At 40.0% G+C, this 13,113-nt stretch overlaps 1 protein-coding gene across 4 annotated transcripts in view; it reads right to left on the bottom strand.

Moving 5' to 3' along the window:
- Positions 1–13,113, bottom strand: part of Glis3 (GLIS family zinc finger 3) — a 492,950-nt gene that overhangs the window by 25,700 nt on the left and 454,137 nt on the right. For all 4 annotated transcript variants that reach the window (XM_045157705.1, XM_045157712.1, XM_045157721.1 and 1 more), the window contains one exon: positions 269–441. In XM_045157705.1, coding sequence (XP_045013640.1) covers positions 269–441 — 173 coding nt within the window. The remainder of the gene's footprint in view (positions 1–268; positions 442–13,113) is intronic.

Below are 13,113 nucleotides of genomic sequence, written 5' to 3'. Positions count from 1 at the left end.
ATAGCACTCAGTTGGTATGCAAATGGATCATCTATCACCGTGGACTGACGCATATGGGTGTCATAAGCTATCCAACCTGAGGGCTAAAGCTAGGAAAACACTAAAGGATTTCATCTCTATGAAGTATGAAGTTTGAAAGGAAAATTCTAAAAGTGTAAGTCTGGTGTAAAACAGAACTTGTAAACCGCCAACTGGCCACTAAGACACTCAATTAAAGGAACAGCAAAGTATTACTTTTCAGAAATAGTGACCCCAGGTCCCTGCTTACCATGCACATGGATACCATTTGGTTGAAAAGAAGAGTTTGTTTCTGGCTGGTAGGACTTCAGCAGTGACCCTGCCGGCTGCTGGCTGCGAGGCTGGGCTCTCTGGAGCAGTGAGGAAGGAGCCGGAGCCCTCCCTGGACTGATGTGGTGAGGAGATGGAGCGGGAGGTGCGAACCTGAGAAAACATTCACAAAAAGCAGCATGAGAGACTCTCCAAAGCTAATTCTCATCTCCACCCTGGCTCTCCACAAGTGTGACAATAAGCCTTTTCAAAAAGCCTTCAGGACCCTTCTCTTTCCTTTGTAACCACCATGTTCTTCACTGAGATATTAGGGAAGAAAAGACACCAAACAAAGAGAACCTTAGTCACAGTTTGGGTTTGTCAAACTTCTTAAACTCCATTTAAAATCCTCTGGATTTGGTGAAATTCAAAGCACATCTTTTTGCCAGGCCATTTCCCTGCTAATTTTTAAATCTGTTTGCATTTCAGGGGAAATTTGATCAGTATGTTTCTGAATCATTTACACTGAGCTCATAAACATTTTGTTTTGTAAGGCACATCTGAGGCCTAAGAGTGTTACAAGTCCTTGTTATGACTCTCTCTAATCTTATTCTCTTTAACCCATACATTTTCTTTTGCCAAAAGTAAATTAACTTCAACCTTAAAGGTCAAATGTGTCTTGAAATGCATAACCCAGAGGTTAGCTTGGGTTCTGTGACAGGCAAAGAACATTCCCGTTGGCGTGGGGAACACAATCACAATGTTTTGTTTTGTTTTATGTTTTTGTTTTATGGTGCTATGGATTGAACCCAGGGTCTGAACATGCTAGGCAAGCACTCTACCACTAAACTATATACCCTTCTACAGCCCCCAAATTGCTGATTTCTGAAGGGACTTGTATTAGTGTTTAAACAAGGTGAAATCACCAATTAGCATGGGATAACACAGGGAAAACTGTGCATCTATCTTGTAATTGTAAAGGAGAATTGTCAGGAGCTGACTCCCAAGGTTTAGAACAACTGTTACTAAGAGTGAAAGGAAGACAGGCTCAGAACAACATTGTAATTGGGAGATGCATGCAGAGAGTCAAACTGATGCTGCTTGAGAGTTTAACGGGTGATTGATACAGGTATGGTGGACAAGGAAAGAGGCTCTGACAATGGAGTGAAAGAAAAGCAGCAAAATAATTTATGGTAAAAATACACTAGCAGTGAATTATTTACCACTACCGACCAAAGCTCATTAAGATGAATTCATTTATTTGGTTCTTGGTTATACTGTGTGGAAAGACAAGTTTCATTTTGCAGTAACACATAGAGGTCACCATCTGTTTACATCACTTCTTTCACAGAACAAATATCTCCACTTGGCTAGCCTTTTGTGTAGGGCATAGATGATAAAAAGGGAAGATGAAACAGACAAGTTTATAAAGTAATTCAAATGTTCAGAACCAGAATATCTAATAAAGCAGTTTCAACATTTGCATTGAAAGTAAAGAAATGTCAAGTTCATTTTGTGTTTCTCCTGTGACGTGTAATGAGACTATGTAAGAAGGTGATGTGGGAACCAAGAAGGGAGATCTGGGCTTATAGCAGAGGTCAGAGGAGCTAAGCAAGACAGCTGAGTTAGTATACCTAAGAATATATCACTTACTTGGGTAAATGTATGTTTTTCTAAACATACCCTTTTAATTGGAATTATCCTGAAAAGATGTGCTGAGTAACCCTGAGAGAAAACTCAGCAAACAATCCTGGCACTGCCCTGAGAACATCTAGTAAAACACATATGCCAGGATTCCTCATATGGAGACTATTTTCTGAGGGAACATGCCCTTGGTGTCTCCCAAGTCACTCTGAGGTTGTAGGAAAGGAATGAGAAATTGTGGAATCACAGACTTCATGGATAGGAGTCCAAGCTGGCACACAATTCTGGAATGCCCTGTCCTTAAAAAATCCCATGGATTTGAATCACAGAGAGATCAGGTAGTCATTGGTGACAACTCGAATTTGTTTGCAAGACAATGGAACATGATCTCTTAATTTTACTTCTTTGTTGGAGAATGAAAGATACAACATGCTAGATGGTTGTCTGGTCTTTCCTTCTGGTACTTCTCTACTTTTATTTTTATTTGAGGGCTGAAAGAACAGAGGTATATGGAAAGGCATGTTGGCATTCCTTGGGAAGTATGACCTTAATACATTCTGAGAACATTTCTATTTCACAACCCCCACACTAACAGCACAGTAGATCAGACTCATGTGAGTTTCATTAATAAGGAGTAGTAAAGAAAGAAATAAGAAGAGGAAAATGTTAATGATTTTTCCATAGTATAAAATCTTATACCTTTATGGCTTGGAATGGTGTGTCCAAAGGTTAAGTTATGATTACTAGCTATGAAAGGGAAGAATACCTAGTCAAGTAAAAGGATAAATTTCATTTAAACATTTTAGGAGTCATCAGTAATATAGATTCTACAAATAATGATTTTATATAATTGTGTGCTTATTTTACATTAGTCTTTTTTTTTTTATTCATACAGTTTCAAATCTTGTCCATAGTGAAAGAAACTTGTGGTAGCCACATAGTGAGGTTTGAGCATTATCTCAGAGAACTGGGAGATAAAATATATCTTGTACTAATCAACAAATTGTTTTTTCTAACTCAGACTATATTTTTCTCTACACCATTCAGACAGGTAAGATTACATAGTACAAACGTATCATAAGTTTAAGACATATATATTACCTCACATAATATAAATTATTCTAAGTGAAATGGATTTATACAATGTAGCCTTTGATTTGAACAGTACAAAAATTTTAATGTTACATCTATAAAGAAATGAAATGTGACAAGAAGTGATCATAGTTATAATTACTAGGATTAAGAAATTAAATATGAATTAGTCACCAGAAATTCAAGCATAAAAAGTCAGTTTATAAATTGGATTTATTTTTCAAGTATAGCAGATAGAATCAATTTTTAAAATATTTTTGTTTTCTTATTAATTCAGTTTTGTGATCAATATTGTTACTGCCTCAAAACACCATGTAGTATTTTAGAGAAGAAATATCACAATTTATGTATTAATTTAAATTTAATTTATATGTGCTTGGTTATTCATTAACCAGCTAATGGTAAAGAAGAAATAGTAAATTAAAATCAGAGGTTGGCTGGAAGTGGTGGCCCTAGCCTTTAACACCAGCACTCATGTGGCTGAGGTAGGAGTTTTACAATGGGCTCAAGGTCAGTCTGAGACACAGATTGAGTTACAAGTCAGCTTGGGTTACAGTGAGACCTTTCCCTAAAAAAAAGGGGAAAAAAATCAGAAGTTGGAGGTCAAAGAACTATGCAGGTGAGAGAGAGCTTCCTGTTAGACATGAGGCCCCAGAGCACCCAGCTAGTCACTGACAACTCCCAGTAAAAATGAAGGCAGAAACAAGACTGAAAAATCATTCTAAGCAAGGCCATGCAGGCACAGAAAGACAAAGGCCATACGTATTCTCTCAACTGCAGGTCCTAACTGGGATTAATTAGAGATGAGTGCAAACCATACTCAGCATCAGGAATATGGGCATAAAACTAGAATGAGACCAAGAGAGAGAAGAACTAGGGCGAGAAAAGAAGAAGAGTTGCCTGACAAGTTAGGGGAGTCCAGGATATTTTGGGGGGGGAGGGAGGAGTAGGGGTTTGGAAAGGTAGGGAGAAAAATTATACAAAAGTTAAGACAACATGAATCAGTTCCACATAAATCCTCATTCTGACTAGCATTCTACAAAATATAACCACCAATAAAAGGGGAGGGATGATAGTCCAGACAGAAGGTAGACAAAGCTTAACCTTAAAACCAGACTCTGGCCTGTAATTCCCAGGCCCAGTATTAGGTTGCCCCCACAATGGATGGTTAGCCAGGGAGATCTAGAAGGTCCCCCAAAACAATGTAAGCCATTGCCAAAACACTTGATTACCTGCCAGAACTGGAAGGTAAGACCCTATTGCTGAAGACACCACAGGTGGCAGACACAGGACATTGGAATACCATGCTGAAACTGAACGAAAAACTACTTCCCTTCCGGCTAGCCCTCATTGTGCTGCAGAGCCCCATTGGAGCTGCTAGAGGACAACAGTCACCAACAGCAAGAACAAACAGGGGACCATGCAGACTATGAAATAAACCAGCAGGGAAAGATGTGCACACTTGTGCAATGGTGGCACACAGCCTCTGCAGGTAACCAGCGGTTCTCTGATTGGACATGAGGCCTGCTCAGTGGGAGGGAACTCATATCTGCTACTGCAAACTAAGCCAGAATCTCATTGACAGGAAACTCAGACTTCAGAGAGAAGCCCCTACTGTTCTCTGAAGAAGAGTGTGCTTGCACACCCCAAAATCCCTTAAATAACTTTGCATACTCACATTAACACAAGCTGCTCTCACTCATATTTGGAGAATCTGCTTTATTTTACAGATGGCAGAGAAAATAGAGGTGAGCAAGATCCCCTGATAAAACAAGAAGATAACCAACATCCCATCCCACCATCAGATGTTCCATCTCTTCCACATCTGCCAGGACCCAGGGGAACTTGCAGTAATAGCAGCGCCATGAAAACTGCTCTTACTGCTAGCCTGACAACTAGGCCAGGGTGATGGTGGCAGACACATGATCAATCAAAACCTATTAAAGCAGAAATCCAGAAACAACAAAGAAGCTAACACTAAATCACACTGCCAACAGGCTTATCACAGCTCTGGCAACATTGAGGGAGAGGGGGAAGAAAGATTGTAAGAGCCACAGAGTGGGTAGGAATACCTTGGGACACGGTCTTCCCTACCCTGTGAGGATTGACTATGGCCTTCATGACTCCACAGTGAATATCCAACTGAGGAGGGCCCCATGGAAACGGGGCTGGGGTGAGGGGATAAAAGAGTATAATTTGGGTATATATTATAGTCAAAGAACATTAGAAAGTTGGTAGCTTGTGGCCCTTTAGTGCAAAAAAATCAAAGAACAGAAAATGAGTGGAAGTTCACTGAGTAACACCAGCCTTTCTTACTTAGGTAGACAGAGCCTCAGAATCTCATTTTTTAGTGTCTCCAGCTACTTCCCAACACCAGCCCTCTGCTCATTAGAAAATGAATATGCCATGTGTGTTCTCCCCAGAAAAGGCTGTTGATTAAGATGATTTTATTCCTTAATCAAAGAAACGGGTAAAGTGAACTAATATTTTGGTGCTAAAATAAATTAAAATATATAATGCCAAGAACAGATTGTCCTTTAGAGTTTTTCTCCTAGGGAGTACCTCATCCCCCTATTATGTCAGGCAAAGGTGATGTCATTCTAATTCATTCTTAGTTACAGTGTGTCCAAGAGCCGCAAGAAAGACCTTCTGCCATCGTTTCTAAGTGTACCCCTGAACCCCAACAGAGGAACCACAGTGGACATTTCAGAGATTTTAACCAACAAAGGCTGCTATTCTCTTCTTATGCCTTCCACACGATCTTAAACAAGACAAATGCTGTGTAAATACGCACATAGCAGTGTGTGTGTGGGGGGGGAGGGGAACCTTGCTTACCAGAAACAGATCACACAAAAACAAACCAGAGAGCTGACTCAAATGTTTCCACTTACTTGGTGGGGATGAACTTATGATGAGCCATGACTTTCCAAAAGGCGTTAGGGTACAGTGTTTAGAGGCTCATAGGAGACCCTGGTGTGGACTGGGGTATAAAAGGTTTCCTCTGTACACACCTCAGAAAATAGCTGCTTATGTGGGAGAACCATGTGGCCATGCTCCTCTCCAGACTTTGCCTCCTCCTTTGCCTTTCCTGCCCCCACCTTGGCTACCATCAAGCACCCCACCTGGCAGTGGACAGGACGGCACCAGAGAATATTTACTCAAAATACAGAACTCAAGTCTAACCTTTTATAAGATAGTATGTCTTAGTGATGCTATTAAAGTTCATGTGCAGAAAAAAAAAATGTAAAGGACTAGAAAACACAGATAGGTGCTGAAATCAGACCTGCATGGCTTTGGAGCCTGGTTCTTCTCCTTACTACATAGGTAAGCATAAGTAAACTCCATGATGTCTCCCAGTTTCCATTTCAAGTGTAAAATAGACACAGGCTAATTTCTTAATTACATAGGGGATTGTAAAGTGTGAGATAATATGAATTCATTCATTCACAAGCTATCTATTGAGCACTAGCCAAGTGAGTGTCTCTCTGGTAAGCACTGCGGACAGAGCAACAGAAGACACATTTCCTTAGCTTTGGGAAAGTTATATGTTAATGCAGAGAGGCCACCACAGTATGTATTAGACCAGAGGACATGACCACTATGGAGAAAAACTAAAAGGTAGGACATGCAAAATTCTACATATCAAATATTAGGGAATTCCTGACAAGTTTCAGGTGATCACTCTCTGCTTATGCTATGACTGATCTCAACAGAGTGCCTACTTAAGGCATTCCTAATATTAACATGTGTCCCAGTACTTGAGAGCTGTGTGGGTGTGGTTCCAGTACTGTATTAGAATACATAGAGTTCTTAAGATGAAAAAGCAATCTTTGGACGCTTAATAAACTGTAATATTTAGTTAGTTTTCCAGTTATAGAAGCAGTTGTGATGTCACAAAAGTTTGAGTCCTTGGTAGTGATTTGGCAAATTGATACCATCATGGAATGTTCCAGTTTGAAGTGCACTAGAATACATGTTTTCATGAGAATAAAAGAGGTTCACAAAGGTAAAAGGATTTTCCTACCATGGCAAACTAGCTCACCACACCCCACTTTCTTACAGAAAGGTCGGAAAAAGCCTCTCTCTTAGGTACAAGCAAGCCAGAGGGATGGGGTGAGGGAGAAGTAGAAGAAAATGCCTGAGGACAACCAGAATTTTAATCATAACCAAGACCTGGTGGGAAGTATATCAGGGACCTTTGACCTTCAAAACAGTCTGCATTGTTAAGTGTTGCTGGTCTGCTTCAGTGAGTGTGTTCCGTCTGAAACCGAGGTTCTTCATGCAGAAGCTGGGCAGACACCATTAACTGGTCTTTCTACTGGAAGGGCTCTAAATCCAAAGTATTTCTGTGTCCGCTTAAAAACTGACTTCTTTAAATGAAATTTATTGATAGATTGTGTCACAAATCCAGCAAGTCTACCATGTTTCTTACTTTTCTACACAATGACTTTATCAACAACATGGGGCACAGCACTGTACTGGGGGATTAAAAGAAGGAATTTATGCATTTACATGATCGATCAGATTAAGGTTGGTGGGTATGTGTTACAGATAAGTTTTTCTTTTCCTTCTCTCTCTTCCACCTAAGCTGTAGACCTCCCAAAGAAGACAGAATGCATTAGAACAGGTAGTTTCATTGTGCTCACACACACAAAAAAAATATTGATTTGCTGCCAGGGAGCAGAAATAATGAATACAAACTGGCCTACGATAGATTTGGGGAGGTATTTTTTTATTTCCCCAAGGAATTGTGAGGTATCGTTGGTGGGGACTTTAAAATTCATCTGTGAAAGCTAATCAATGAAAAATGGCTTTAGCAGTTGGCCCACTGCAGAGGGGGGAGAAAAGAATCCTTTTCAAAACCTAAAAAGAAAAGCACAGTTTTAAGGATTTCACATCTGATTTAACATCTTTAAAAACCCCCCAATGATAATACCCCACTTTGTATAGCCAGACAGCGCTCCATTTTAGTGGACTTTAGTGGTCTTTATAACGATTTATGAATCACTTCATGAATTCCTGGCTGACTCATCTGGGTGACTATAGTATCTACTTATACTTCCCTTCTGTCTCACAAAAGAGACACTTGGACTCAATTCAATCCAGATTTGCCCCCAAATGAATCACAGCACGTTACTGGGGGAACTGCAAATTGAATTCGGCTTCTGAGACAATCAGGACCAGCTTTCAGTAATGAAGAAATGGCCGCTGGGAAGTATGGGTAATTGCAAAACTGTCCATCTGGGCAGGACCAAAGCTGGCCAAGTACTGTATGTCCATCTGAGGAGTTGTTCTCCAAATAGTCAAAGAGCCAAATCTGTCCTCTGAAAAGGGGTTGAGTGCTTCTCTCCTCTGATGAGAGGTTGGGTCAATATTAACTGCAAATAATTCATCAGGGTAGATAAAAACTCAAAACTCATCCCCTGAGTCTCCAAGAAGCATTATAAAATGAATTCTGTGAAGGGGGCCATTGGCAAAATGGTCACACGAGTTTTTAAAGGAGACTTAATTACATATTGTAATAAGTGAGGGTTTGTGGAAATAGACTGGCTGTGTGTTCTAGAGAAAAGGTTGTTCTTCTTGGATATAAGGAACAAGGTGTACCATTAAGAATGTATCAACGCCCATGGCTCAGAACAGTATTTTTTTTCCTAGAAAAATGCTATAATATTGACCAGGATAGTGGTATTTTCCTTCTGAAAATGAGAAGGGAGAAATGGAAAATATGTAAGGTAGGTCAGAGCAATGAGTTCTGTGGGACCAAGAGCTGAAGTTTTCTGGAATAGCTAGACTACAAAATTGGCTATGACATAGATTTTCTTTTCCTTTCTTCTGCACCTGATGTGAATGGAAAAAAAAAAAGATGAAAAGTTGTGATCCTGCCCAATTCTCCTTTAACAAATCACCAACTAAAAGCACCTTCATTGGTTTGATGTTCAAAATTCTATTATTAAAAAAAAAGTTTCTGCTTTGCTGATACCCCACAGCTGCTGTGAGAAGGCCCAATCAAGCAGACTGACTCATGGTCCTGTACCAAAGGGAGAATCCTCCTCTTATCAGCAAGCATTGGGATGTGGTGTTCCACGTGCTTAACGACAAAATGCATTCACTGGAAGAGCACGTCCCAAGGAGGATATAATGAAAATACGAAATGAGAAACGGCTAGAGGAGAGGCACAGACATATATGTCATAATGGACTATTCCATACCTTTCCTCATGGTTTCAATATGCAAACATAGTCCCTTCAAGATTCCACAAGAATTTTCAGGATCCAGTTCAAATCCTGCCAAGTATAGCCAAGGTGCCTTTGAAGGCAGTGTAAGACTGAGATTTCAAAAGCCACTACAGTGATGAATTTGCAAAGAAGCCAATGGGTGGTGGTTTGGTGAGTAAGGAATGACAGGCTATTCTTGGATGAGCTTTCTTTCCATCCTCACACATTGTAGTAGCCACAATGGAATACTCTGCACCTTCTATTGGAGGTAAGACTCAGCATCTGACTACAGACATGAATTGGAGGAAACAGTATTTTAAAACTTACAATCAGATATGGGCTCATGGCTCTTATGAATGGAAAGAAAAAGCTTTGTACATTTGCTACCATCTTGTACTACACAAAGATAAGTACTTAACCAATGTCAGTATTGCTGCTAAGGTTCTAAATTTGGTGCCTATTAATGTGCTCAGGTAGATAAGCCATTGCTCAACTGGCAAAATGTCTCTTTGGATTTTACATTTGTATATATTTCTAAAGGGAACATTTATTCAAGAACAGCACATCTATTCAAGAGAATGTTCCTAGTCATTTACTATGAGAAAGATGACTAAAACAGATATTTTTCTTTCTCACAACTAACCAGAAAAGCAACCAAAGACTATTTCTCAGAAGAAAAAAAAAAAAAAAAAAAAAAAGAAGTAAAAAGGACTCATCCAACAAATGCTGCCTCTTGGTTTCTGCTGACTGCCATAGTCTTATGACCAATAAACAGAAAGCCCTTCACTAGCAAAATGGACAGTCTCTCAACAGCAAATTCCTCCTGGCATCTCAACTTGGGAGGGGAGAAGACCATGTGATTCTACATCACACTGCTAAAACATAAAGTAGAGGTTATTCTTTGAGAAGTCTGTTCTACATCAGCAAGGAGGCTATTGAGTGTTTACCTTGGGAATTTGGGCTCTGCTTAACTTGCTGAAGCAGAGAACACATTGGCAAGTTTTAATAATACCACAACATAGCAACACTACCATACTTCTGCTACTTCACACTTTGAAGCAGAGGTGGCAAAAAAAGGAATTCCATTTTACCTCAAGCTGTCCTTCTTGCTGTCATGACTCACTTTCCTGACAGAAAATCCAAGGGGACTAAAAAAATATACCATCCTGGCTTTAGCATGAGGTGGATTTGTTCCAAATGCGGGAGTAAAATAAGAAGGCTTATTTGTCTTCCATAGCCTAAGTGACTTCCTTGGCACCTTAAGAAAAAATGTTCTTTTTATAGACATCTTAATTGTTACTATTTTTTGACTTGTGACAAAGCTAAAATAAAAAAACTATGTATTTCAAAAATTTTTAAAAAACATGGAAATAATCTGATGTGATCAAAAACTAGAACTAGAATTGAGCTATTTGGTTGGTGAAGTGTATGTGGAGGCTCCATCAAGGCCATGGTTCCAGTGGAACCATGAAGTTAATCAAAAAAGAATATGGTGGAAGGCAGCTATGTATACCACTATTCTACCAATATCCCATGAAATAAAAAAAAAGAATACATAAGGAAAAATAACATGAGTCAGATCCATAGAAACCTTCATTCTAGCTAGCATTCTACAAGATACAACCACCAATCAAGGGGGAGGATGGATAGTCCAAAGAGAAAGTTGAAAAAGCTTAACTATAAAAGTATTGACTCTGGCTGGTAAATCCCCAGGCTCAGAACTAGTTTGGGTTGCCTCCCATAGTGAGCTGTTGGGAAGGGAGACCCATGAGGTCCTCAAAACAGTGTAGGCTATTTTCTCAACATTTGATTACCTGCCTGAGATAAAAGGGAAGACCCTATTGATGAAGACACCACTGGCTATGGTCACAGGACATTGGATTATTATAAGGAAATTAGCGCCCACCTGGCTAGCCCTCATAGTGCTGGAAATCCCACTGGCAGCTACTGGAGGATAACAGTCACCAACAGCATGAATAAGCAGGAGACACTGCAAACCATAAAATCAACCAGCTAGTCAAGAAGTACACACTTGTGTAATAGTGGCATGCAGCCTCTGTGGGTAACCAATTGTTCTCTGATTGGATATTAGTCCCACTCAGTGGGAGCAAACTCATATATCGTTCTGGAAGCCAAGTCAGAATCCCACTGTCAGGAAACTCATAGACTCTAGAGAGAAGCCCCATTACTCTTTGGAGAAGTATGAGTTATACACCAAAAAAAAAAAAAAAAAAGACCCTCTCAAATTTCCATACCCTTTTTAACGCAAACCATTCTCACTCTTGTTTGGAGAATTCAGCTTTATTTTACAGATGGCAAAGAAAACAGAGGAGAACCAAGATCCATTGATAACTCAAGAAGTTAGCCAACTACCCACTATGAGATGTGCCACCTCAACCACATCTACCAGAGCCCAGGAGAAATTGCAGGGTCAAGTGTCTACAGGAACAATGCTCTTACTGCTAGTGTTACAACTAGCCCCAGTTTGCTAGTGAAAAATACAGTGATATAACCTATCAAACAGAAATATAGAAGCTACAGAAAACTCAAGACTAAATCAGACTACCAACAGACCTGCCATGACTCAAGGAACATTGTGGAAGAGCGTGCAGAAAGAGTGTCAAGAGCTACACATTTGAGTAGGACTATTCTGAAGCATAGTCCCCCCACTATCCCACAGGGACTGATTGAGGCTTTCAGACTCCATAGTGAATATATAGCCCATAGTGAATACATAACCCCGCTGAGGAGGAACCCCCTGGGTAAGAGGAGCTGTGGCAGGGGAAAAATACAAAATATAAATAAATTTAAAAGAGAATATAGTGGATACAGAAGCACAATAGCTACATGTTCAGAAGTAGTGAAGGCATCATTAAAACGTCTTCCTTCCTGAGCATCTACTAACTCAGTCCATACAATTCCTCAGGCCCCCATAAAGCACAGAGAGGTCAGGACAGAGACAAGAGGTTATCACCTTTATGTAGCTTCAACTCTCAGAGCATCTAGTGTAAAGTAATGAAAATAAATCAGAAAGAAAAATAGATGAAGTTAAGGTGATATGCTGATGAAGAGTTACGGAACAGAGTGAAGCTGGAGAAGTGATTTTTAGACTGGTCAAGAACAGCCCTCTCTGGGCAGACATGGTAGCAGTCTCTTGGAAAGGCAGCACTTGGGAAGCATAGGCAGAAGAACCACTGCACATCTGAAGCTGGCCTGAAATACAAGACGAATTCAACAACAGCAAGGCCTACATGGTAACACCTTGTCTCAAAAGCAGGGGAGGGGACTGGCAAAAGGGCTCACTTGAGGATCCTCAATACTCACATAAAAACCAGGCATAAGCCAGGCATGGTGGTGCACTCCTTTAATCCCAGCACCTGGGAGGCAGAGGTAGGAGGACTGCCATGAGTTTGAGACCACCCTGGGACTACATAGTTAATTCCAAGTCAGCCTGGGATACAGTGAAACCCTATCTCAAAAAAATAAAAACAAAACTAACAAACAAAAAACCAGGCATGATGGCACATGCCTCTAATCCCAGGGCTGAGGAAGTAAAGATAGGAAGTTGGGCTGAACTAGAATGAAGGAATGGTGAAGATTACTCTTCAAATGCATTTTGATAGATCACCAGATTAGCTAAATATGAAAGGGTTTGGAAAAGAGGGTCAAATCTGACTTTTAGGCTTTCTAAGTTTATAATGGTAAATTGAAGATAGATGCGTAGAATAACTCTTGATTTTCCTCCACTGTCAAGAAACAGCCTAGATTCTAAAGGTTAGTTTCATGAATGTTATGTAGATCCCACAGAATTCAAATCAGAGGTAGAACAGAGATTACAAAAATCAGTGGAGCACTGCTTTCATCTTTGTTCATTAATTTAATAAATTAATTCATC

This window comes from Jaculus jaculus, chromosome 1, assembly GCF_020740685.1.
Source record: "Jaculus jaculus isolate mJacJac1 chromosome 1, mJacJac1.mat.Y.cur, whole genome shotgun sequence".
Lineage (NCBI taxonomy): Eukaryota > Metazoa > Chordata > Mammalia > Rodentia > Dipodidae > Jaculus > Jaculus jaculus.
The sequence above is the reverse complement of the archived record's forward strand: the minus strand, read 5'-3'. Positions and strand labels throughout refer to the sequence as shown.